Genomic DNA, 27311 nt, shown 5'->3' on the forward strand with positions numbered 1-27311 from the left:
AGGCTTCAGTTCACAGGCCTTTTGATGCGTCTGAGCAGATTCACATTTTAATTGCAAATTGTATTACAGAGCGTGATAGAAGTCAACAGGGCAGAAACGGGGGGGGGTGTCTAAGACGTGGCTTAATGTGGAAAAATGGAATAACAGTGCCGATCACACTTTGGATGTGATACAGAACATGTTAAAGCGGCAACTCTGCGAACGCTCACACGTCGTTAACAATGACACTGATGTGGAGAAACTGTGAGTGAAAGCTATCAGACACCAAGAGATGAGGAGCAATAACAGAATTCATCTGCGTTTCTGGAAACATGAATAATGTAAGTCCATTATTGACTCTACTTTTAGCTCAGTTTTGGTCTCCACCGTCTGTGTCAACTGTCTTTTTGCTGAACGCGACGCCATGAGAGCGGTGGGTTGTGGGCCTGATGATCAAAACGATAGACGCTATGAAGCTTCATGGGGGGACTCGAAAGCGACCACTTTCACATTAAAGTAGTCATGTGATCTATGGATGGTATAAAAATATTGTTTACAGTCAATTCAAACCTGCAGTTTGTGCAGACGACACATTTAAAAACTCTGGTAGAATCATACGGATGTTCATTTAAGCCCCAGACTGCAGCTTTAAAGGTCCACTTTCTATAGTAGCCCAGAGAGGACAAACCAAACAGCAGCTCTGGAGACTCTTCTGCATTCTAGAGACTCTCACTGCTACTAATGCCACTAAATCCAACACACTTGACCTTTAAGGGCTGAAGGTTTTGCCCAAAACTCAATTTTTAAGAAGTTTTGTGTGAGCGTGAGTGTTGAGTGTTTTGCCAAATATCCTGATTCTCAAACTTTCCCTGTAAGCTTGTAGCTGAGAGCATTCGAAGCCTCTTCAGTGCTTCAATCCAAGCATGCGAGGCCGCACAAAGGGTCTGAGGTCCTTATGAAAGAGTTTCAGGCACAACCTCGAAGCTGTTAGAGGAGAAACAAAGGGCTGAGGGCCGCCACACGAGTCCAGAGCAAACAAATCTGAAGCGCAGAAGGTGCTTAAAAAAGTGCATTAATTGATTTCACTTACTTTTTAGCATCTCTACTCAGACAAGATCCTGTTTGGTGAGAGGTCGCCACACGGCTTGAGGTCAAACCCAGAAGCTCCGTACGAGTGGGCGGCAGCAGAAGAGTTAAACACATGCCGGCCGACCTCTCCCTTTGTTTTCAAGTTCAATTTTTTTAACGTGGTTTCAGGGAAAAGAGCAAAACTGACAGAGGTCTGAGGAGTTCACACCCTGCGTTGCTGTAATTGCGTCAAATCAGATGGAAACCGAGTGTGTGCCAAACAGAGGAGACGTCGTAAAACGAGAGTGGGAACACACTGCAGAGAACACTGCACATTTCCACAGAGGCTTAATGACACCAGTAACATGAGGCTGGTCTCATAACGGCTCCTCAATTTTAAATGATTCCACCATAAAGCAAAGTGGATCTTCTGTCCCCTTAAAAGAGACATAAATGGTGTAATTTGGTGTATTTTTGTTTGAAGAAATGTTTTGATAGGACGGACAGGAGGAGAAAAGCCAACGTGTTAATTAAAGATACGTGCAAACGGTTCTAGCTTACATTACTGTGATCATTATCAAAGTGACTGACAACATTAATCCCCACAGAGAATCTCTCAACCCGCACCTTCATTTCAGATTTTATTTAGTCGTCTATTTCTACATCACACAGCTCAAAGCGCCTAGAAACGGAGTGGCTGTTAAATATTTAACACTTAATCAACATGTTGATCTCCACCGGCTGTCACTTCTTTATTACACCCTCAGATGGACGCACATTCAGAGCCATGTCGCACTCTTTTCACTCATTAAATGATGGATCGTATTGATGCTGGGTTCAGCTCCAGACTACGTGTGTCCTTTGACCCTGCTCCTTGCCTAACAGGCATTGGAGCCAGGTAATGAGCCCATGAGGTGACGCTCCTACATTTCCTCTCTGCTAAGAGGGTCAGGCAGATATATCTTGCACCTCCCCAGGGTCTTCCTGAGACCTCATCAGTCTGCAGCCACGCTAGCAGCTCTGAGACTACACTTAGCTGCATGTCAGTGTCGGCATGCTAACATCGCAACAAAAATGCTAATATCTACCAGACATAATGCTCCACCATGTTCATCATCTTAGTTTAGCATTTTAGCATGCTAGCATTTTCTAAACAGCACTAAACACTAAGTACAGCTGCTTAGCTCTGCAGGTATTTGGTAGTACTGGATGCACTAAGCAGCTCGGTGGCGCAGCAGGTAGTGCGCGTGCCTCACAGCAAGAAGGTTGTGTGAAGTTTGCATGTTCTTCCCGTGCATGCGTGGTCTCTCTGCTCATTAGGTTAATTGGTGACTCTAAAAAAAAAAAAAAAAATTGCCCCGCCTCTCACCCAATGACAACTGGGATAGGCTCAGGCCCCCCGGGAACCCCGAGAAGGGATTGTCGGGTATAGACAATGGATGGATGCACTAAAATTCTGACCTCATGATGGCGCTAGATGAAAAGTCGTGCCATCAAAGTTGTTATAAATCATCCTGAGTGTATGGCAATTCATCCAACAGCTGTTGAGACATTTGACTCAAAAGCCATAAATGTAAACCTGACGGTGGCGCTGAAGGAAAAGTTAGGGGATCACCATAGTCTGTAGGATTGATCCTCTGGAAATCATGAATGTTTGTGTGAATCCATCACAGTGGTGGCACTGCAGGAAGTGTACGTATATGCAGGTAGCTCCGCCACAGCTGTTACGCTTCAAGCATGAAATAAACCTGATGCAGCTGGAATGTTTCTCTGTCTGTCAAAGTATCAATGCAGGAAGAGTGTTGAACATGAAGCCAGGCCTCCCGATTGAAGCATGGTCGTATTCATCATATGAACACTGAATCAGTTGCCAGATGAAGAGAAAGCACAGCGTGACATCTATTACTGACCTGCCAATGATGAACAAATACGACCACGGCATCTGAATGAATCTTCGGTAAATAAACTGAAGCTTTAAAAAGTTTCATCTGAGCGCGAACCAACAGCGGAAAGACAATCACAGACCGTGTAATCCACACAGAGAGGCCGATCTGCGCCGTGACTTCTTCCCACACATCTTTCCCTCTCGCATCCCGACCGGATCGACTGTCTTCCAGCCGCTTTCTAAACAGACGCAGCCATCACAAGCATGACAGAAGCTGCCTGCAACTGTCACGTAGCCACACAAGCGATCCACGAGCAAGAAGAGCTGTTGACAGGTGGACATTAACTCAGCTCCCCTCCTCTGTCACTCCTCACATCAGGCTGCGTGCGCAAGACTGAGGATGACCTCCAGCGTTTCAGCAATTAGCCAGGCGTCGTCTTTTTGCAGCATTCGGCCACGTTAATATAAAGATGCGAACAAACATGCATAAAAAGGCACCAAAGGGCCGAATTACAGTAAATCTGAGGCTCTAAAAAGCTGGCTTCAGGGACAAACTGGATCTTGGCATCGTGGATCCGAACCCTGTTTGCATTAGACAAATAATTACAGTGAAACACGCTGGCAAATAGAACACAATGTTTGGCCGACCGCCGTCCTGAATAAGAAAACTTTATCTTCTTACAACGCGCAAAATCAATAACTCCACCAGCACGAGCAGATTCTTTCTCTTGTTTCCAATCCAAACTCGCCGTCTGCTGCTCTGCTGCCGACAAACAAATTTCAACTACTTCCTAAAACCAAGTGTGACTTTCTCGTCTGAGCTGCAGCTGCCGGCCTGTTCGCGTTTGGTCTTCGAATTTCTGAACAAAATCCAGAAACATGGAAAACTGCACGGGGACAAGAGGGACCGTTTCATCCACCTGTTTCTTCTTTTAAGAGTCAAAAAGCCTAAAATAGACACCTCTAATGTTTCTGCAGCAAACAGAAGAACACACGCACCAACTGTTTGTTCTCTGCATCTCGACTTTCGTGACAATGACTCTGCAGATGTTCATGTTTGCCTGCAGCGTGGGGACATTTATTTGCAGGCCTGCCGCACTTCAAGTCTTCCTTTGCAGTTAAAAACCTTCCTGCTCATGTTTCATTGACCTCTTGGTGCATCCTGCCGTGGGTCACCGGTTGGGACCTGATGGGCTCAGGTGTTTAACCTCCCTCCACAGGCCAAAAGCAGCCTGTAATGATGCCGGCGGTGGCGTTTATGTACGGGGGCACGGACACGATCCCACCCAGAAATCGGAGAAACAAGTTTTCTGTCTTTCTGCCTTGACTTCTCCCAAAGCTCGGTGAGGAGAAAACCTGCTGTGGCTGCGTCATAGTGAGACACTGAGGACCCATTAACCCGCATGTCCCTGCTGCTGGAAGGTGCTGCTGCTGGCAGCGAGCCCTGATCTGCTGCTTTTCCCCTGATGCTGCAGAGCTGCCCGGGGCCTTATCAAGCAGGTCCATCACACAGATTAGACTGTAAACACAGCGCTGTGCCACGGGGGGCCTCCGACTGGGCTCTGCAGGATCAGACAGCTGACGTCTCTCAGAGGACATGCTGGTTTAATGAGCAAACATGAGGAGAGCGGTCTGAGATTCAACTTTAGATTGTGTTTTCAAACTGATGACTTGGACACTTTGGATTTAATCTTTTGGATTTTAGGTTTGTTTTGAAAAAGTACTGCGATGCTAGTTATTGGCATACGGTCAAAACACATTATATATGTGTGTGTGTGTGTGTGTGTGTGTGTGTGTGTGTGTGTGTGTGTGTGTGTGTGTGTGTGCATGGCCATGCATTCATTCTGCAGTGGGGACATAAATCTGTTGACACGGTCACATTGTGGGGACTCACTTTCCTTATGGGGACAAAATGCAGGACCACATAATGCAAATCATTCAATTTTAAGATGAAGACTGGGGTTAAGGTAAGGGTAAGGGTATGGTTAAGGTAAGGGTAAGGGTATGGTTAAGGTAGGGATTAAGCTGAGATTTGCATACTCACAGCAGCACCTGCCGTGGTTGAACAAAGTACCATCTTGCGGCAGAGAGCGAGCGCGTTACATTCAAAGTGTGTTGTAAAATGGATTATTTGCATTCTTAATATCAGCCTACAAAGTTTCCATGTGTCCGTCTAAACTCAGCGTCTCACCCAGTGAGCTACAGGAGTTCTCTGCTGGCTCATGCTACGCATTTTGGTGTGAAGAAGGAAATCATTTCCTCATGGGTGCAGAGTGTCTCCAGATGTGTTAACCACAGAAATGTCCCTGACAGCGTCATCTGTCAGCCACCAAGAAATATGGCGTCACAGGATGTCACGTTAGAAGAAGGAGATCCTGAGAGGACGGTCTGAACACTAAGTCACTCACTGAATGTGATCATCTGTTAATCCTTTCTGAGTCTGATGCAGCAGCACGTTTCACAGACTGGGAAAGATGTGGAACGCTCCAAAAACACCTGTTTGGATCGTTCCACAGGTAAACAGGCTGATTGGTAACAGGTGAGAGGATCATGATTGGGTATGAAAGGGGCATCCTGGAAAGACTCAGAGGAGGATGGAGCGAGGTTCACCACTTTGTGAACACATGAGGGGATGAAGGAGAGTTATCAAAAACAGGTATCATCATCATAAAGTACACATATAGAAAACTGTTTGTGGAGTGAGCCAAATAAATAAGACCCTGGTTCATCCTTCGAGGTGGTGATTTGTGTGTTCGTCCAGGAGAAGCCAGCTGTAATGGTTTTTTTATGAACTCATATTTTTCACTCCTTCCAGGCAGTCTAATGAAAACAAATAAGTAAAAGCACAGGTCAGTCCATTAAGGAGACTCTGTGAAAAGGGTCAGCAGTGGGAGAGGGCACATGCTCATGTTGCATCTGAATTTTTCCTCCTCTTCAAGGAGGAAAACTTGCTTTCAGTGGAACGACGCAGCGTGTGCACATGTTGGGTCGTGCACAATCAGGCCGAATGCAAACACTCTGGATATGTTTGTTCATATTAGCACAGGGGGCACACTGGATGTGTAAGTGCTGGGTGAAGTGAAGTAGAAACAGGAAGCTGTGGTGGATCATTATCTCCTCAGACTTCTGCAGCCACTCTGATCATATCAGGTCTGCATGTCTGTATCCTGCTCAAGCAGTCATGAGCGCACCGGTGTGTCAGCTCAGAGAGGATCAGGCTGTCTGTCTTTAGTCCTTCTGAGGAACAATAACACTGTTTCCTGTCTTGGCAGCTGCTCAGAACAACGCAATATGTGTCATAAAAACAAGTGCCGGGGTGGTTACTGACTGGAGAGGTTACAAACCGAACCCTTTAAAAGTTTGCCTGTTAACACCTGCAGCTGCACAGATTTTATAACTGCTGCATGAAATACTGAACTCATACTTGGTGCAGGTATGTGAATGAACCCCGCACCGCTGAAAGGCTGGCTAATGCAACCGTGACTCCTGTCAGACCGGCTGCTGTGAGAGAGCACGCTGCAGTTCCTTTATGTGACTGGATGAGCTGCTGCTCCCCTAAGTGCCGTGAAGTGCACACTCGGGTTCTGCAGGAGTAAACTGACCAACCAAAATAAAGAGCGCTCCTTCCCACCTAATAAACAAGCTGCCTAGAGCTCAGTAACAAAGCTAAAATGGATTACTAAGACAAGGATAGCTCCAGGCTTAACAACACGGCACATATTATTGCACTGGCTTAAAAGAAGGGGAAAAATATCCTTACATTTAAAACAAAAAGGCATCTGCAGTGACAGAATCACAAATATCTACCTCATTAAATCTTTTGATGGTTGTAATCAGGGAACTCTTTAAATCCTTTGGGGTCACAGATTATGAGGCGACACCATTACAATAAATTGAAATATTCTACATGTTTTGAGCATTTGAAACATTTGTCACACAGCTCATTAAAACTCCAATTACACACAGCTAATTACACACTTCTGTCAGCCGGCCGAAGGCTGAAGCGGAACGTGGATGACATCTTCGAAGAAACACAGAGCGAGCGGGCGTCATGAAACAAACTAAAAGTTTAAGGTCGTGCATCATTTCGTTGTCGCTCATCGGTGTGTGTCAACTTAATAGAATGAGTTTATCTCCTGAGTGGATTTGCTTTGCATGACATGAATTTCTGTAGATGGACCCAAACTGATGTAGTTCCCTTGAGTTAAAGGCACCTTCATCATGTTTCTTATGTGACAAGATGCTGGCAGTAACCCGCGTTTTCATCGATGGCCACAACATTTATCTGGCAGGGCTTGAGTTTTACCTTGGCACAGAGTACCGCAGGCGCCTTGCAGCGTCGTCTCCATAATCTGAAACTTGAAATGCCTTATTGGCACTTAAAAGCGTTTGCACCGGGGCAGAAAAGCTTGCATCTGACCATATGTTCTTCATTATGGAAATCTGTGGACCAGAGGCTGAGGAAATGAACTCTGGCGCATGTCTGCAGAGCGTTGACGGTATTTAATAGCAGGAGAAAAATGGAAATTCTCAGCGGCAGTGGAGATATTCTGGGGAACGATCCTGAAAGCTGCAACACCACATGCATGACTGCAATTGTGCTGTGAGGTATTTAGAAAGATTTGAGGCGACACAGCCAAACACCTCGAGGTAACTAAATATAATCTTGTTGAGTCGGCTTGAGGCGGAAAACACTGTTGACAAGGCAGTCGTCAGAGAAAAAACTCTTCTCTCACAGCAGAAGTCGCTGAAATGCTTCGATGTGTTTGCGTAAGACTGCGTTGACAAGAAAAACGAAAGGTAATGAAGACGACCGCGAGAGGAAAAAACGTCTCGCTGTGCATCCTTCAACAGCTTTGGTATGTCTGTCAAAACATGACCAGACGCAGCCGTAGGCGAAGGTCTGCGTAATTACGGAACTCCCATGGTCGCTCCTGCAGGTCGCAGCACATCCCTCGTTTGTCTGCAGCGCTTTGTGTCAAACGACCAAACTCAGACGTCGGCTTTGCTTTTCCAAACACACCCACTGACTTTTCTGTCACACAGAGCATCAGGTCAACACACGCTTAACGATTAGGATGAAAATCTATACGAGTTCACGCCGGTGTGGCCAAAATGGTTTGTCAATAAGTTGATCAGTCCATTGATGATCACTAATAGCTCATCAAATTCAAAGATTTGCTTCTTTTCCTACATTTCATACCAGTGTGTATCTAAATTAATCAAATTCTTTGATTGTCAGTTTAGAAGATTCACTTTCAGCTCTGGAAACTTGTGACGGGCACAAATTGATAAATAAACAGGGGTTTTGCAGACAGGCAAGCCAGGCAGTTGGCTGGAGCCCCCGGCCACTATGCGGGCCCTGGCCACTTATTTACAACAATGAGTAGGTAGGCCGGTCGGGAGGTACTTTATTCATCCCCAGCGGAAATTCACAAATTCCAGCATATTCCACAAATTTAAGGTAAAAGGAATGCAATAAATAATCCAAAAGCAGAGCAAGCAAAGAATTAAAAGTTAAAAATAAAAATGTCCGGTGCAAACAGAATGCATGTTCAGGTGCATGTTGAACAGAGTGTTGGACAGATTACATTTAGAAAACTGAGGAATGTTGACATTAATGTTGTTATTGATAGGCCCGGGCTTTAAGGGACCTCTGTTGGTCCCTGGACCTCACTTTGAGGACCACTAATCTATTTTTTTCAGTATTCATCTCAAATGAAATTGTGCATTTATGTGTGCAAAAACCAAATTTTTGTGGTGTGCACCGGTGGGGTGGGGGCCCCAGGGATTTCTTGCTTGGAGCCCCAAGAGACCCTAGCAACATCAGTGTATATAAATCAATAATGGAAACAATCACGAGCTGAAGCCCTGAATGGGTAGCAAACCTCAGCTGGACCCAAAAGAGAACGTCCCTGAAAGAGACGGACATTAAGATCCATGAGATCCATTTGGTGACAATGAACACTTAACCCAACACTTAGTCCTCATACTTAAACAACTGAAAAGGTCGACCACCAATGACTCAGATAATGATATATTTGACTGTTAACAAAACGGCATATACAACAGTTGGAGAGAGCGAGTGATAGGCGAAGCGGACCTTCGTCGTTATGTGGGTAACATTGTGAAACAGTCGCAGCTTCTTTAGATTTCCGAAACTTAACGACTTGGTTGGATTTTGGCAACAGAACCACTTGGTTAGTTTTTGGAAAAGGTGGTTAGGGTGAAAAACGATAAGTGCTTTAAGCTAACATAAGTCAACGTTTGTCTGACCCATCCATCATCCACCCCACCTTCCTCGTAGTCTTTATACTTCGTCACCTGACTTCCTCATTTGCTCCTGTCATAATTACTTCGGCCACTAGAGGTCACCGCCTAACTACAAACGTCAATATGGATCGCAATCACCTTCTTGCGCAGATGATCTATGCAGACTTTTACGATGAGGACAGGCTGCTTAATCAATTCATCACAATCAGCTGTTTATTTCCTGTTCTGTCTCAGAACTTTGTCTATTTCCTCCGTCATTTGTTTGAAATGATTTAGTCTTTTCCAGGAAAAGAAACTCATGTCACGCAATGCAAAATCAGCAGCGGAGACGTGAACCTAATTTCACAGACCTGGAAAAGGAAGAGTTACCCTGAAGCCAGCGTGTTACGTGTTGTGACATGTCAGAGAGTCTAAATAAAGAGACCTCCAGGCTTTTTACACTGATTCAGTTCAGTGGACAACAATCACAACAGAGCGACTGTGTCCACCGAGCTTGGTCCTCTTTTGATTTATTTGACTCTAAAGAACTTTTTTTCCTCATCAAAAAGGATTCGCTGTGGGACGACGTTGACATTTCGGGAATATAAATGTTTTCCACAGAAAAATCTCCAGCTAACCAAGATAATCACACGATGAAATATTGGTGCACAGTATGCAGAGCGCTCGTTCTCCTCTTGGCTACCGCTTAGTGTGTAGGCTAAATGTTGACTCGCGGTCCGTCTCCTGAGTCCTTTCACTGCACGGTTTGTAATGGACATGGCAAAACAACATCTACACTCCTCTGCTTTAAAACTTGGGGAGTTTGGAATCGATCCGTCCTGTCAGTGAAGTTGTATTCGCCACAGGCACGGAAAACAAAACAAAAAAAAAACTGTGGTTGTTCAGAGTGAATTCAAATGACTGGACTGCAACACATCCACAGCTCAGCTCAGGTAAGGAACAAATGACCCAAGGCTACCCACAAGCTGACATGTCGGTAAGCCTCATCCACAAGGAAAACAGAAGTTTGCTCAGTTTGTGGATCAGCCTGTGTGAGGCTGTTCTGCCCGGCAACAAAGCAAAGACCTGAGATTTGATCAAAAGTCTGGGCTCACTTTACTTCACCCTGTTCCAGAAAGCACCACTGGGAGCCTACTTTCAATTTGACATCATCTATCCTGAAAAGATGAAGTAATCTGGATACTGCTGAAGAACACCTGGAACTTCTAATTTGTCATCTTACAGATTCATGTTGCATGCTGCACCTCTGAACGCTGATGGCGAGCGAGATCTTTCGACTGCAGGTTTGAACAGCTGTGGAGGAAGCTGGGCATCAGATGAACAGAACAGAGTCACGTCTCCTTTAAACGCCACCAAAAAGAGTTTCACACCCCTGACTTGACTTCAGTGCAAAATAAGGACATGGTAAATTATTGATGAAGGCTTATTAGGTTGCATGACGTTACTGTATAAACAAGATTTCTATGCAGAGCAGAAAATCATCAATGTTTCATTTCTCACCAATGCATTACTGCCGTGAGATGGAGGGAAATATTGATTAACTGTTATGGAAAAAAAATGCCTTCGATAGAGCACGAATGAACAAATCAACTCTGAAAATAAAGCCCACAAAATGTTTAAATCCAGCTGCTCTGTCTCCTGAAAAACCTCAGTCAAACTAAGCACTTTGTTTTTATTCAGTGCACACTCGTCCCCTTCATCGCTCTCTGTACTCTGCAGAGCTGTCAGAGTCAGGGAGTAAGTGGCACAACGCTGGCATCTGCGGAGGGCCGTGTCAACGTCTTTTGGCCTGCCACCTTTGTAAAATCTCCCAGCCTGAGCAGGCCTTTTAGTCCCAGCCTCGCAATGCTAACTCAAGTAGAAATAAAGGCTGGCAGGAGTCCAGTCTCAGCCCGGGCAGCCAGGGCCTGTCTGCTGAGGGGCACGAAGGGATTCTCCCTTCAACTGCATTAAGCTCACAGAAGGACAGTCTCAACTACAAACAGTCTTTTCTCCAGAGATTTCATTGTTATCTGCAAAGCACGCTTTATTTCAGCGATGCAGAGAATTCACTTTGTCTCAACACGTATCTGTTTCCTTATTATATCTGCAAAAGTCTTGGCACTGCACGCATTTTCTTATTTAGGAAAGTGGGACGGGAATCAAGGGAATGCGGATTGGCCACGAAACACTACATGTGCCCTTTGGATAATTAGAGCAGGATTTAGATGAATCATTGTTCTGTCTTACTGAGCCATGTGCGCGTTAGAAAACCCAAAAAACCCAAAAAACATAAAAGCTATTGTTACTCTTACTTGGCCAACTCTCTCTGTTATCACTTCTCACTAAACCTAAACCAAATTGACTCAATTAAAAGGATTTAAATGCTCGACAAAAGGACGCTTTTGTGCCGCTAACTCCAGTTTTCACAGCCACTCGTGCACGGCTGTACCTGAAAGCCGTTATGACGATCAGGATGTGAGCAGGTGGAGCGGCAGAGGCCCCTGATTTCTGTTTATTGTTAAAACTCTGCAGGTACAGAAACAGACTAAACACACACTGACACACACACACACACACACTATAGCGGCGTAAGCCAACACCATGCAGGTGTAAAAAACATGTGTGTGTGGGGGGGGGGGGGGGGGGGGGGGGCATCCTCCAGCAGCACAACATCGAACACAGACAACTAAGACGTACACGCCGACATCCATACAAGACCTTCTGTTGAGCGAAATGAGATGTGGGCGCTGGGGGAGGTCCCCGCCCAACCGGAGCACATCTCACAGCACACACTGAAACCAAATATGACACATCATCTATTCCAGCGTTCACCAGATACAGAACACAGTAATGAGCCTGGAGCCAGTGTTTGGGCCAGTGCCGACAGAACGAGGAGCTCCACTAAGACCACTTTAAGGACGGGAAGAGCAAATACAAAGGTGATGCATGTAGTGACGGGAACGCAGGACGCTTTAATTCTGTTGTCAGGAGTTTGTGGAAACACGTAATGAAATATGCACTTCATGTCACGGCAGTGCTAATGGTCTGAGGCCGGTGGGAAACGGAAAAAGTGAAGAGCTTAAAGATGTAATGAGGGAGAGGCGGAAACAGAAAGAGGCGAACAAAACCAGACAGAAGGAGGGTAAAAAGACAAGAAACCGCAGAGAGACGAAAGGACGAAACATGAAACACACAGTGCTTTTGTTCTCCGTCAAGTATCTCCTGTAATTAACAACAGCCTGCGATCGTGTATCACACGAGACGCCAAGCCACGCAGTGTGCGAACCAGAGCGACAGATGTGCTGAACATCTCTCCAAACAGAGCATCAGGCTACTGTTTCAAACAGAGTCGCTAATTTGAGCGACTGAGCTGGTTGAGGACGGCGGTGGAAAACATTACTCATCAAATTTTCCACATTTCCATATTTTCCACACGTCTGACTCAGGAGAAGAACGAGTGCAGATCTGCATCTGTTCGCCTCGGCTGCCGTCCTTCTGTTGACTTCCTTTGTATCAACGCTGCCTCTTAATATCAATGCAAGTCAATGGCTGCCATCACTACATTTTTGGAGGAAAGAAATCAATGCAGACATTTGTATATAAGGGTCTGGTGGCGGCTTTTCATCTAAAATGTCCTTTTTTTCAGTCCAATGTCTTAATTTGCACAAAAATCCACAAGAAACTAAAGCAAAACTTCAATTCTCCCTTTTTTAACCCAGTTTACATTCTGTATAAGAGCATTAACCAGCTGTCAGTCAACGCTTGTGTGCATCTTTGCACCAAGTCTGAGCATGAACATGAGCATGATGGCGGGCTGAAACCATAGCAACAGAGTCTGTGTTACATCATCTCTCGTTACCATTCAGCTAAAAAGAAAGCAAACACCAAGTAATTCACGGCTGAAAACACCTTTTGAGATGACAAAGGGTCTGAAATTTGTTGCGGGAATACGTTACAGATCAACAAACCGTTCATCATCCACAAAAACCAAAAACACTCCAGTCTTATCTCCACCGAGGCACAAGTCAAAAGAGTCAACACGCAAGAGATAACGGAGAAGTTATTCCGTTCAACGCTGCAGCTGTCAGACGTCACCTCTGCTTTGCAAACATGCACGATGTTAATAGACAGTTAGAGGAGCGTGCTCCAAAGCAAAGGCCTGCAGAGGAAAGACCTGGTTTTACATTCTGCTCAGGGCTGAAAACACTAATCACTAATTAATTATGAGTCCAGTGAAAAGGCGTAAGGAACACTGTGTTATCCAAAACCCGCTGAAAGCCAGCTGAGGGTTGGGCAAACCGTCTCCCCGCTTCACACTCCCGCCGTAATGCCTCACCGGAGAGCGTCGAACAAAACAAAACTAAGGAGACAAATGAATATTCATGATGTGACATTTGCAAGGAGCTCATCATGGAGGCAGCCAGTGGCTCTGCATTCAAATGGGCACGACTCAAACATCGGTGCAAATAGTGAAACTCTGCAGTAGCACTCCAGGGAGTCTGGATGTGTTTGAACTTGAATTGTGGAAATAAAGTGCCAATTATCCCTCTAATTGGGAGTAACAAAGCTGGTTGGCTGTCGTGCATGGTCCCATGTTTACTGTGTATCTTTAAATCTCCAATTTAAAGGCTCTAATGAGTTCAATTAATTGAGAATGAGAGGAGTGATTTGGGAGTCACAGCCTGCTGTTTGGAGCTGGAAGCCCGAGGGAACGAGGCGTTAACCAAACGGCGGCATGCGTTCAGCTAATGTTCAATAATAACATTTCCAATTCGCATCGGCGTGTTTGTACCAATATATTCTCCCCCAAAAAACTCTGATCTCTGGTTTTAATAACAGGCAATTTAGCTTTAATTACACATGTGCTGACAGCTCGGCGTGCAAAACTCATGAAGACGCACCTCCTCCTGCAGGCAAACAGAAGCTCCATGGACGGAGACGTCGGCCTGTTGGTCAGACGGTCCGACGTGTTGGTCTGGACAAGAACATCTCAACAATTACTGCAGGTCTAAGTCAAAAACTGCTGGAATGACAGCCACAACATTGAGTGTGACCCTTCCTCTTGCGCTCATGAGGTGGCACAGTGGAATGGTGGAAACACTGTCACGTCACAGAAGAAGGTCCCGGGTTCGAATCCCGCTGTGAGCGCTGGTGGCGTGTCCTCCACCATGCCTTCGGTGCCTGCTGCTTGAGGAAAAAGGGCCTCTCTGTGTGGAGTTTGCATGTTCTCCCCGTGTTGACCTGGGGTATCCTCCTTAAAAAAACACCACTAAAAACATGCAAGAAGATCACCACCTGACCAATGGTGACTGGTCGGATGGCAGCCCACCGCTCCAGGTCTGCCGTGGACGAAGGCGACCAGGATGGGTTAAAGGCGGAGGACAAATTTCACCAATTTGCATGCCGTGTGTGCATGTATGTAGTTTGTGTGACAAATAAATGGGATTGTCCCTCTGATTCTCTTCTTAAATTTGTCATACGTCTGCAAAGCTAATGGTGTTAGCTTCAGCTTTATATTTAGTGTAATTGACAACTTCCAGCTCGCTAGTCAGACTGTGACTGTAGCTGCTAAATGTCAGCATGTTAGCATTGTCACTGTTAGCTTGTTAGCATGCTGACATTAGCACCACGTTGTCTGTACGCAGAGCCTCACAGAGCCGCGGCTGGAGGCTCTTTCGTGGCACAAACGCAGAAATCTGCCGTCCCGTCTCGAGGAAACGTGTGAAAGGATTCAAGGTTCATCTGGCAAGTTGGCGCCTGCTATTCCTACTAATCCTTCGCAACTGTGAGACTCCCAGATCAAACCTCCTCCGAGACACTCAAAAGGTGGAATATTTCATTCATTACAAGCTCTGAGTGGGAGATTTTTGAGAGGTGACAGATCAGTAAGTTCAGCGTTAGAGAACTAGTCTGGAGCGGAGCGAGGCTCGGCGTAAGCAGAGTGTGTTTGTTTGTACACAGAAAGTGTCTGAGCCCACTCGTTTTCCATCTAAATTACCCCTGACACTTCTGACAGAAGCCTAAGGACGGCGAGCACCTTTTGACACATATCTGACAGGCAGACAGTTTTCTCCCCCCTCTGCCTCGACTTTGCCCTTGTCACTTGTTTTGAACTCACAGCAACCCCCCTCCAAAAAAAAAAAAAAAAAACCACTAATGCATCTGCACACGAGCGCAGAGGGAGAGAGAATCAACCCACGTAATCTCTCGACTACGACGACGCAGTAATATGGAGGCCAGACGTTAAATAGATGTGTGACTGAGCCCGCTGTGCGTCTCTCAGCAGAGCTGCATTAAGCCTGGCGGTTGGACAGCACAAAACCAGCCAGACTCCAATTCAGCCGGGCGACTGCGGTGCACCAGCTCCACAGGTGAGACGCGGAAATGCATTTGCGATCAGACTGAGTTAAACTCTGACATTTAAAGTTGAGAGCTGGACGTTTAATGGCTTCAAAGTGTTTGATTTACTGTCAAGGAAGTAAAAAACTAGACATATTTTCCATTGACGTGTGGACGCGTCCATGCCGGTAAGAGTAAGAGGACGGATTTATCTGAACTGAAGACTGTGGTCCCCTGTCTCTTAAGAGACATTAACCTCGAATCAAAGAGATAAAATGGATCCAATCAGCAGGTGGAAGTGCCTCTTCATCAGCCTGGCTGCTCATTAGGGACCTTTAGAGGCATCATTCACTTTAGTTTACTCACTTATCTTCTCGTATTTATGTTGTAAATCTGTTAAAATGCGATTTTATTCCTCTGATTAATTTGGTTTTTAGTCATTTTATCTATTTTGTCTTTTAGACTCAGTTTATACTTAGGGAAAATGCCTATGTTTTCATGCGGTTTGGCCTCTCGTTTACACGCAAACAGAGTTTTTTTCACGGAAAACGATCAGTTTTAAAGACTCCGGTCAAAGTGGAGATTTCTGAAAACGCCGGTTATTTGTCCACGTGTGAACAGGGTTAAACGGCGTTTTAGGTTCCGAAACGTCACGACATGCGACTAAATACTTAACGTCATGTGAGCGACCTTGTTTACACTCGCAGCCATAGGTTTGGCATAGTTATGATGCGCTCGACGGCGTATTTATCCATGTTCATGTAAACGACAACATTTTTGAAAACGATGTTGTGTGCACGATGTTATTTTGAAAACGGAGGGGCCAAAATATCCGTTTTCCAAAATACCCTGCGACGTGTAAACGTAGGGTTAATGTAGTTTTTATTTCACTCTGTTGCAGTGACCTATATGAAAGGTGCTGCGCAAATAAAGTTTGATTGATTGATTGATTGATCGATCACACCCTCGCCATCACCCAAGAAGAGCAACTATGCATGCAGGCCGAGACCTTCCTGCAGCACGTGAGCCACAGGTTGGACACCAAACTTTGAAATACACAAAGATCAGAGCGGAGTCTCTGTCAGCTGCATTGATTGATCTTTTCTCACCATCATTTCATGAAGCTGTTACAGTGAACGCGTTAGCAAACAGCTACAGAAAAGCGTCAGAATTCATTTTAAAGCCCCGTTTTTGGCCACCTACTCCTTTCAGTCTCCGCCAACTCCTGAGGGAAATATCTGCCTCTTAAGCTGCTAAAATGCTGCACTAAGTGCACCAGCTAAAAAGCTCCACAGGGCTGAGGGCAAGTGCAGACCACATTATCATTTGATCCATTGTTAATACAAAAATATTGACTGGAGCAGCTTTAAATCTGAGCAGACCTGCGTTTCAGCTGTGGATTACGGCCTGCAGAGCCTCGATGAATCCACAGAAATTCATTTAAAACAAAGTGCAGCTCTGCAGCCTCATGGTTCTCAGCAGATCTGATCGCTTGTCTTAAACTAAAAACTTCAACTACTCTGAACATAAAGAGAAGTACTACAATGAATACCTCACGTTCAGTATAATCAGATACACCACTGTGGACCGTAACGTCACACAGTAATGAAACCTGATGGATGGCATGTCACGATCCTCTTGAAGCTCCTCTCTGGCATTGATTAAACCCCTAAAACTCATCTCCATTCATCAAAATTAAATTCTATTTAGAACTTCTTTCCATAAAAAAAATCCCTTCAGGCCTTAAGATGACCTGGATGTAACCCCGCTCCTTCACTTGTGCATATGAAAGCAACCCCCGCCTCCCCCTCCACCCACCCCCTTGGCAGCAGCTCCAGCCTACCTGCTCACCTCAGCTCACCTTCGAGGATCAAACACACAAACCACAGCTTGTTATCTGCCATCGTGTGCGCCACACATTACAGAGCGCTTCAGCCCAACATGTTCCAACCAGAAACCAACTCTGAAGAGCGAATCGTACGAGTCGACGTATCAGCGTGTATCTCTGCAACATCACAGAGTTAATGGTAATCAATAACACGAGCCTTCAGCCTGACTGCGCTGTCCTGATATGGACACCCCCCCCCCCGCGCGCTCGCTGACTGGATCGGCTCCTCAGGTGTGTGATGCCTGAAGGCATGATTGTGATGATCGGCCCACTGCAGAGCAGAAGGCTCGGCCGTGACGCCGGCTGCTTATTTCACTCATAATATCTCCATTAAAAAAGAAGAAATCAAGGTTAAAAACTGGATTTTCATTGGAGCAGGTCTTTCAAGAAACAATTTTCCATAAGTGAGAAGATGAAATCTTTCCAATATTCCCTTACTTAAAGCTAAAGATAATGAGCTGAAGAGAAGTGCAGCTGAGATAAGCTGAGCTGTGTCCTGAGGCCCCCCCCCACCCCAACATCTCATCTAGAAAATTAAGAAAATGTAAAGGGAAACTCAGGAATCTGGACTTGAATCAAATCCAGCTAATTATCTTCATTCAGGAGTGAGATGATGTGCCTGAAGGGAAATCAAAGCCATTACAGGCGGTCTGGTTCTGAGGAAATCAGCACGCTGCATTGCAACACATTTACATCTTTAACTCCACGTCAGAGAGCAACTTTCAGAAACAAGGAGAAAAGGGAACGGCGCACATCCACGACATCGACATAAAACACTCAAAGTTATTACTGGACGCGTCGCACAGTCTTCCTCGTCCCAAACCAACAGCGTCTGAGGGGGATCTGGACGCTGAACGGGACAGATGTTTAACTACTCATTAGCCTGTTGCACGGTGTGCAAAACAAGCAAAGAAGAGAGCGGCGCGCGCCAAGGCTTTTCTGCTGGGATTCAAATTACGCAGAGGAGGACGATGATGATGAAGGAGGACGTCTGCGAGGAAGCAGGAAGTTCCACAGAGCTTCAGCAGCGAACCGTTAATTCTGCCTCAGGACGCTGTGAAACCACTCAGCATCGCAAGGCCGCGAGAGACGTTTAGCACACGCACGGCGCAGAAAGAGCGACGTCGCACGACAGCGCGTGTGTGTTAGCACGCGCCTGGTCGAGGCTACTGCGTGTGTGAAGCTAAAATCTGTATTTTTGTATTAACTAAGGGTCACATGACTGTTTGCACTGACACACAGAGAATTATCACATCCTCTCAGGCGTTTCAGCATCCTTCAGCTCGCTGTTTTGGTTTTGTGGCCGACGGCTTTGCTGTTTCAGTCTCATCTGCGACATGTTTGGCTGTAAAATGTCATTTTTTCCACATCTGAAGCTTCGATTGGGGTTTTTGAACGAAGCCTCAAATATCTGTCGACATATTTAACGAGAGCCAAACTCTCAGTTTGAAAAAAGTGATTCATCAGATTAAACGATTCTTTTTATTAAATCAGCTTTCTTTAATGAACATATCTCATCAGGTTTGTCACATAAATACATTTTTTAGTTTGTGGCTTAATGCGTTCTAGAGTCAAAGCAGATCTTTTGCTTTTTTGCTGTTGTGCTTGTATACCTGTAATTTAAGGTGCTGTCAGCTTCCTGCTCGACCTGCCCATTAATCCAGGTGCGTGCCTTCGTCTGTGTGCAGCAAACAGCCTCCTGACTGAAGTCAAAATGTGTTTTTACATCCGTGTATTTAATCTTCTTAAAGGGCTAAATGCCGGCAAATAGGACTGAAAATGAATATTCATTAGATCAAATCTTGCTGAAAATTGGATCACACGAGTCAGAAACAATCCTCCGCTGGCACCACTGGATCTAATTCTACAAACAGTGTAACGCTAATAACATTAGCGTAGCCTAATCTTTATCTGCAGCTGTGCACAAATGTCGGCTTTAAACAGAAACAATCGACAAGCAAACAAAAAAAGAGCCGCAGAGCGTTTAAACACTGATTTACAGTTTGACTGTCAGCGTTATGAATGAAGCTTCAGACTGCTGAAGGCCTTCACTGAAGTGTTTCGCAGCTAAAGAACCAGATGTTTGCATCAGGAGTCAGTAAAAACAGAGGAGCTCAAAGGAGGATGAAGAGCAGACTGACCTTCATCAGATGGACGTAAACATGACGGCAAATCTCCTGGAATCTGCATACAGGCAACTATTTCCTAAGTTGTTAAAAGGTGATAATACTGAACAGCAGTGTTGTGTTTCTAGACTGTTTCCACTGCCCACAAGTGGCCAAAAAATTAAGTACTGCAGGTTTAAGACAAAGTCGTTAGCTGTTTTTGTCTTAAACCTGGAAGGAAACACAGCCAGAGACACTGAGAGTTTCTAAATATTCCTTTATGAAACACCTTTGGGATGAAAAACAGCTGAATATGGAGGATGTTCAAGGAACACTTCAACATTTAGGCGACTGCGCTCATTTGCTTTCTTGCCAAGAGTTAAGTGAGAAGCTTGATACCGCGTCGTGCCTGTGCGGTAAATATGGTGAAAGTAACTCCACGCTCTCTCCAGAGGTAAGAAAATCCACCAGCACCTCCAAACCTCATTAATGAACGCGCTACATCTCGTCTGTTTGAGCTGCTCAAAAAGTGAAATGTGAAAACATCACGTCGTGGTTGTTTGACAGCAGTTAGGGGCCGGACTATTACTTGGTGAGGCTTGGTAACCTCCTGGAGTAACCGGTGTTGCATCATAACAGGTAGATTTATTCAAACTAAAGTCAGCGTGCATGCTGGAGGTGATGTGTGTGTGTGTGTGGGGGGGGGGGGGGGGGGGGGGGCTGGGGCACGGCACAGAGCGAGCTTCACTGCCCGCCCCTCCCATATCTGCCTGGAGGGAGGTGGGGGGGGGGGGGTCACAATGTCTACAAATGAGCACGAGATTCTGCAGCTTTTCCTCTTCTTCCACCAAACCACAAAAAACCCAGCAGTCAAGTGTGGAGTTTGTGAAAACTAAATCACACCTCTGCCGCAGTCGGAGCGCTCAGACAGAGACAAATGGAGCCAGTTTTCACTCCAGCAGTTCAACGTCTGTCACACCCCTGTAACCTAAGACAAAGACATGGGGAATCATCTCATCTGCTTGTACCAAAACAACCCTGGAGGACCTAATAGCAGCATGTCTGAAGCATGACAACTATGCGGTTTCCGCAGCAGCCCTCCGTCTCTCTGCCGATTGTCTCGTTCAGCCTCGTCCCCTGTCTTGTTTTCTCCTGATAACCCTTGTCTCTCTTCATGCTGTCTCACCCCTATCTCAATCTCCCGCTGTCACACACTCCATCATTCTAACCCGCTTTATTCACCGCCTCCTCCTCCTCCTCCCTCTATTGAGCGAAGCTCTGCAGACACGGCTCCATACAATGGCCCCTGTATTCACGCTGCTGTTTACCTGCCTGCAGACGGCCCTCACCGCCTTCGACACAAGGAGGGCGAAAACCTAAACAGCCTCCATTCACAGAGGTGCCTTTGTTCTCCGTACAGTGTGCACACCTGAGCGTCAGCGTGTGCGACCTGTTAGCACTGAACGCCATTTAGCCGGGCCAATAATTAAATAGGCCATTGTTTCTCTATGAATGGGTGACTGTCTTTCAGTAGAAGTCTGAAAGAAAAACACAGTGAACTCATTAAGCTGGAGATGCATTCGTTACAGTTTTAGCTCCAGACCTGCACAAAGGATGCCGACTTCCGGAGGATTTCACGTCCGTGCTGGGCGTGCAAACGTTGCACAAGGTTCCCTGAGCGTGGATGCAAAGACTCAAGTTAAAGCTGAAACCAACACTACAACACTAACCAAGTACCTGCAGCCTGAACTGCATGTGCACCTCGATGCAAATGATGAGCCAATACATATGAATAAGACAGCTTACACTCGCATTTGATACATTAGTTTCGCAGGTTTGGAATATTTATGCATGCGTAAGGAGAAAACGCTGCAATTTCCCCCGCTGTACTGTACGTGTAGGCGTGTGTGCAGCCATTTGTGTGTACTGTAGGATCAGATGGATGGGAAAGCCCACGCGCTGAGGTTCAGGACAAATTGTCTGCCTTTCGTCTCCGCTCCTCTTTAATTATACAGCGCTGAAGCGCAGGGGCTACCTACATACCATCCAAAAACTGCAGGAGGAGATAGGAGCAGCGCCGTTTATCATGCAGAGTGCCGACAAAAGTGGGACAGCTAAAATTTAGTCTCTCTCCATGAATGCGGCTCTCAGAATAGACACACTGCCCACATCATCGAGAGCACTTCTGTTTAGATGTCAGTGGGTTTTCTGGGAGAGGAGCGGATGATGAAGCTGGACGGTGGAAAAACATTAATAGGCCGCAAACGACTGCAAAAATTACAAGCAGGATGTTTTTCATTGTGCCGAACCAGCACGAAACCGTGAGCATCAGGTTAAAATGCTGTCTTTCACTTATCATAACGACTGCGTGTGAGGCTGCAGAGTGCATGGTTTACAGATCCGCAGCCATTTTTAGATTTGGTTCCCCAGTTTTAGTCGAGCAAAAGTAATTAATTCTTATTTTCATTAGCGCTTAATCTGCCAAAGACGTCATCGATTCATCGTTTTATTGGTCAAATGTCATAAAACAGTTTCCCAAAAGCCCGTTTATCATCATATATGACAAAGAACGGTCTGCATCGTTGCTTGAAACGTGATCAAAACGATTAAACACAGCCGCAGCACGAGGTGCAGCGGCTACGTCGCGTCGCATTCACTCTGTTCTGCTTCTGTCTGTGTGATCGTTTGTGCTTCTGTTTGGATTCAAAGTCGTTCTGTAGTTCATTAGCAGGAGACTCCAGGAGGTAATGAAGTGCACAAACACCGGCGCTGAAGAGCGAGGAAGCTGAACTTATGCTACTATATATATCTCAATAATGAAAAACCTTTCCTGTTTCATCTCCAGAGTCTCTGATAAGCAGAGGAACGAGCCACATGAGTGAAAAGGAAGGGAAGCAAGAAATTAATGCGCAACACGCTGATGAAGAGATCTAAATATTCATGTTATGTGCTGCATATGTGCGTCCTCATCACCCCCAGGCCTCCATATTCTTATGACATTAACGCTGATGTGGCGCCGCTGCTCCGACAGACGTCTCGCTAATAAGAAGGAAAACAATGCAGGCGAGACGAAGACGCGGAAGACTTCTCGCCTCTGCTTCATCGGCGCCGACCGGGGCAGCCATCAACAACCCTCCCAATGCTGCAAACGCCATCCACGAAGGCGTGCACACAAGTTCAGCGCCGCACATCGGCGGTTCACTCCGTGCACGCTTCGGTGTGTGTCTGCTGTGCCGAGTGTGTTTCTGCCACAGAACTATTTCACACCTTCAGCACACAACATAAGGCGGATAATACCTGGAGATGAGCACTTAAAAATTCATTAGGGGGCCTCATGGGGAAGCGTGTCCAGCTGAGGCTGAATAGAAAGCTCTGCGATGTGTCAGTGGCTATTATTTTCTTTTGGGGTGGGGGGGGGGCAAGGTGCCACTGAAAATCACCAGGCCACAGGAGTACAGGAAGGCTTCATGCAAATGTTTGTGCACATTCCTCGTCTTCGCTGTGCTTGTGTTCACTTTGACCGAGTAATAAATGTGGTGGAAATGATGGGGGGGGGGGTAAGAGGAAAAAGATGAGAGCCACGAGGCAGAGATCTGACTACCTTCAGCGGGGTTGATGGCTGCTGGTAGGCTGTCCCACGGGAGCGTCCAGGCAGGGCAGGGATGAGGAGCGAAGACCGCCTCGACGCCGTTCTCCTACGGGAGGAGCACACACAGCAACACACATGCACACGTTACCATGGAAACCCCTCCACGGCCTTGAGGCTCTGCGGTCCAAACGGCGGTAACGTGGTGATTTACAGAGAACTGTTCTCGGACAAGTCTTTTGCTAGCCTGCTGTCGCTGACGTGCAGCTGTACCCGGGGAGAGGGCACTTGTTACAGCCACAGCAGAACAAACGAGCCACCGGTACGGCACACGCTCCCAACACACTTCACAGAAACACTGGAGGAAACAACGCAGGAAACACTGGAGGAAACAACACAGGAAACACTGGAGGAAACACTGGAGGAAACACTGGAAGCTGAGGCGCACCAGCTGAAGCACCTCCCCTTCTCTCCTCTCTTTGATCACTCGAGGTTAGGAGCCTCGGCTCGTTTTAGAAAGCCACGGAGCATCGAGACTGTTTAAAGAATTGATTTACAAAAAGTTGTTTTGGGAAAATCTTTTCTAGCAGCCCTCTCATAACCGCCGATAAAAAAGATTTCACCTTCTACTTAAACAGGGTAAAAGCTGAGCGTGCTGCAGGCAGAACATCGTCCAAGGTTTAGTGGAATCTGACAACAACGTGCCTTTTTGGTTGAAACCACTCTTATCCATCACATCTGTGCAAATACCTTCTGCAATTTGAAGCTTTTTTACTCAGCTCATGTCTTTTTTTACTGTGTTATATATTTTCTACCGTCCAATAGGACAAGCGCTGTATCTTATTATCCAGATCTCACTCTAAAACTGAGCCAACATCCATAACGGGAGACGAGAAGATGCGACGGACGCCTTCCATCATGGCCGCAGTCACGGTCACGTGACAGGAGCTGGAGCGAGGACCTGAAAGACGAGCAGCCATGTTGACGTCGGAGCCGCTCAGGCCGCGTTTCCACAGCTGACGCTGAATGAAGGCGGACACTTCCTGGTCAGAGGTAAAGGTGTGGCGCTGCCTCAGGCCCTGCTGAGCACTGAAAGGAGTTCTGGACCTGCTGCGTACTGTAGCTGCTTTGCTTCCACTGGGACGGGTGCAGACTGTCAGTACTTTCAGTAATCCCAGTGTCTAGAACAGCGGCTTTCCTGTGAGCCCCATCCTTCCAGCACAAAATCCAAGATTTCCCTGAATTTAGGTTCGCCTGACCCTCAGCGGTTCTCCTCCGGCTCTGCACATTTCACCGCCTTCATACACGTTACTGTTGTCTAATCAACTGTCAATCAATCGGTGCGTGAGTGACAGCAGCTGGGTCTGCTGCACGCCTCCACGGCTCATCGCGCTCGCAGTTTGACTGGCACGCATCGGTGTGTCTGAGGTGAGACGGAGGCCGAGTCTATGAGCCCGTTACGCCACCGCCGGCATGACGAGACCAGCCGCTGCCTCTGGTTAGCGGCAGTGAAGGATCGCGTGTCACCGTGTCCAACGCAGACCTCTCTGTCTCTGTGCGCTCAACACTCACACAGTCATGTATGAGGACACACACACACACACACACACACACACACACACACACACACACACACACACACACACACACACACACACACACACACACACACACACACACACACACACACACACAGGCACCTTGGCCAAGACAACACAACAGCTGCAGTGCAGACATGATGGTGGCGACACGCAGCCATCCCTCTAATCCCCCTCGGCAAAGAGAGAATGGTGGCCATTGTGTGTGTTTCTGTGTGTGAGAGTGTGTGTGTGTTTCTGTGTGTGTGTGTGTGTGTGTGTGTGTGTGTGTGTGTGTGCGCGCGTGCATTCCTCTCAGTTTTAATGTCTGATTTCGAGCCGCCGTGAAAACTGTCATTTGAGCACATCTGTGCCTAACTGAAATTCATCCGACAACATCACACGTTCGAGGCGCATCCCCCCCTGACCACCCAGCTCACTCGGCCTCATCCAAACTCTCCAATCCCTCCTTCCTCCCTTCCTCCCTCCCTCCCGTCCTTTCCTTTCGTCCCGTCACTTGAAATCACATTGTTACAGACACTCTGCCAGCAGGAAATCACAGAAATATCTTTGCTGAGAGAACAGAGCAACAAGGCCAAGAAAACAGCGTGCAGGCTCAGAGCCGGGAGGTTAGTCAGGGCTGAGGAGACAGCCTCGTCCTCACACAGCTGGGCCTGCTTATCTCCTGCTGGACAAGCTTGTCCAAAAAATTCTGCAAGGACAACGTTTGGTGTGCTTCAGAGCTAAGAAAGCTATAAACGTGTGTGACTGTGCGTGCGTCTTGCCAATGCTTCCTGGGGGAAATGCCTTTTAAGAGCGAGGACACATTACGCCGGCGCTGTGTGGCGTCTTGTCTCTTTACGCTGAGACTTCAACCATTACTATAAAGTCCTTCGTCTGGCTGTAAAACTTTGCTTTATTTTGGACTGGATTCATTGTTTTTATTGCACCTGAAAGGAGCATAAGCTGAATGTGCATTGTCTGCACTATCGCAAGTGGCAACAAGATCTGCTGAGAATACTGAATTGTGTGTTTTATGCTGCACTGAGGACAGTGAAATACTGCGCTTATACACGGATTCTGTTTCTGCTTTCACAAAGGTCACGCAAAGGTCTGCTCGTTTGTCTTGACTGATAAGTAAACTGTCATACAAACCACATCTGTGAGAAAACCATGTACTCACGCAAACCTCCTAAAACCTTTAAACAGCCCACTTAAAATGTTAATTCTGTGGCTGAAAGCACTCAACGTTTACGCTCTGGCAGAAAGAGGAAAAATTCAACCATTAAGAAAGTCTCCCACAAGCCAAAACATTAACTTAAAGCTCCGCTCTTGAAGGCACAATCAGCAGAAAATGGGTGTATGAAATTACAGGGATAACAGTTAACGACCAGTTGGAGACTGACGAACCCTCTGTGAGCCGTGGAGGGACGCTGGAGACAGTGCCTGAAAACCACAGCCTGTGCGTGTGTGTGTCAAAGCAAACATGTGTGGAGACCACAGAGGAGCGAAGCGCGGTGACACATCAGGAAGGAAGTGTAATAATTTACCTGAAGTTTAGTCATTGTGGGCCTGGGGCCACCGACAAAGGGAGGCTGGGTGGTCATCTCCTGTCTTTCTTCTTCGTCCAGGAGGCTCGCTGGGCTGTCCTCGGCTGACGTCGCTGCCAGGCTGGACGTGGGAACTCGGGGGACGGAAAGAGGGATCCCGCAGGCCTCGGCTGCCCGAAGAACCCCAGGTACCTCCTGAACACGGCAGTACCAGCGCAGCAGGTGGGGGAGCTGCTGCAGAGCGCTCGCGGCATGCGCCTGGAGGGAGCGCTATCAAAGACAACAAAAAGAATGAAAGAGTGAGGGGACAAATATTGATTAAGTGTCTCATCTGGCATGTCATCTCCGCTGGAGCGAGATGTCAGGTTCCACCAGAATTCACTCATCACGCTGGTGGACGAAGAGGCGGTGGGGAAAAACATCAAAACAGTGCCGGCGGGTGGGGAGGGTGAGGACACAAACAGAGACGTGATCAGAGGAGCGGCGTCCTCAAGTGTGACTGAGTGTGAAAGGGTGGGGGGGGGGGGACTCCGCAGCGGGACGGGCGGGAAGGATCCGGCGTGGCTGCATGTGCCGCGGACAGCGACGGCCGTTAAGAGGAGACACGCTAGGCTGAGTGTGAAACTGGAAACCACTGGAGCACAGCTGACTACTAAAAGCCTCATTGTGAGAAGAGCAGTTCATTCCCACAGTCGGGGAACAGTTGGGGACGGCTGAAGGGTGAAATGGAGGCTGAGGCCCACTTCAGCGCCTGACAGCAGCCGTCCTGATCAATAACAATACACTACTGGAGCACACAGCCGCGCTGCTTTCTGCTGCAGCTGCTTTAAACGCTGCAGCTAAACACGCACTTATTAAACGTCACGTATATTCAGAAAACGCTGGCGAGCTTTTGAAGCCTTGCAGATTTTTTTTTTTTTAAGCTCAGAGTTTTCAGGTCAACATTGGATTCTTGATGTGTTAAGTTCCCAAAGTGAAGTCATTGAAATGCATTTCAAGCCGCTGCATTTGAATAGACACCCCCCCCCCCCCCACGCTGTTATCACTCTTTGCCAGGTGGCTCTGGACCACCTTTGAGA

General features: G+C 46.8%; 1 protein-coding gene across 2 annotated transcripts in view; it reads right to left on the reverse strand.

The window, feature by feature from the left end:
- gstcd (glutathione S-transferase, C-terminal domain containing) overlaps window positions 1-27311 on the reverse strand; it is a 49075-nt gene that overhangs the window by 19688 nt on the left and 2076 nt on the right. For both annotated transcript variants that reach the window (XM_070973981.1, XM_070973989.1), the window contains exons 4-5: window positions 26233-26502; window positions 23121-23214 (exon numbers count right to left, since the gene is read on the reverse strand). In XM_070973981.1, coding sequence (XP_070830082.1) covers window positions 23121-23214; window positions 26233-26502 — 364 coding nt within the window. The remainder of the gene's footprint in view (window positions 1-23120; window positions 23215-26232; window positions 26503-27311) is intronic.

The sequence above is a fragment of the Chaetodon trifascialis genome, chromosome 2, assembly GCF_039877785.1.
Source record: "Chaetodon trifascialis isolate fChaTrf1 chromosome 2, fChaTrf1.hap1, whole genome shotgun sequence".
NCBI classification, from domain to species: Eukaryota; Metazoa; Chordata; class Actinopteri; order Chaetodontiformes; family Chaetodontidae; genus Chaetodon; species Chaetodon trifascialis.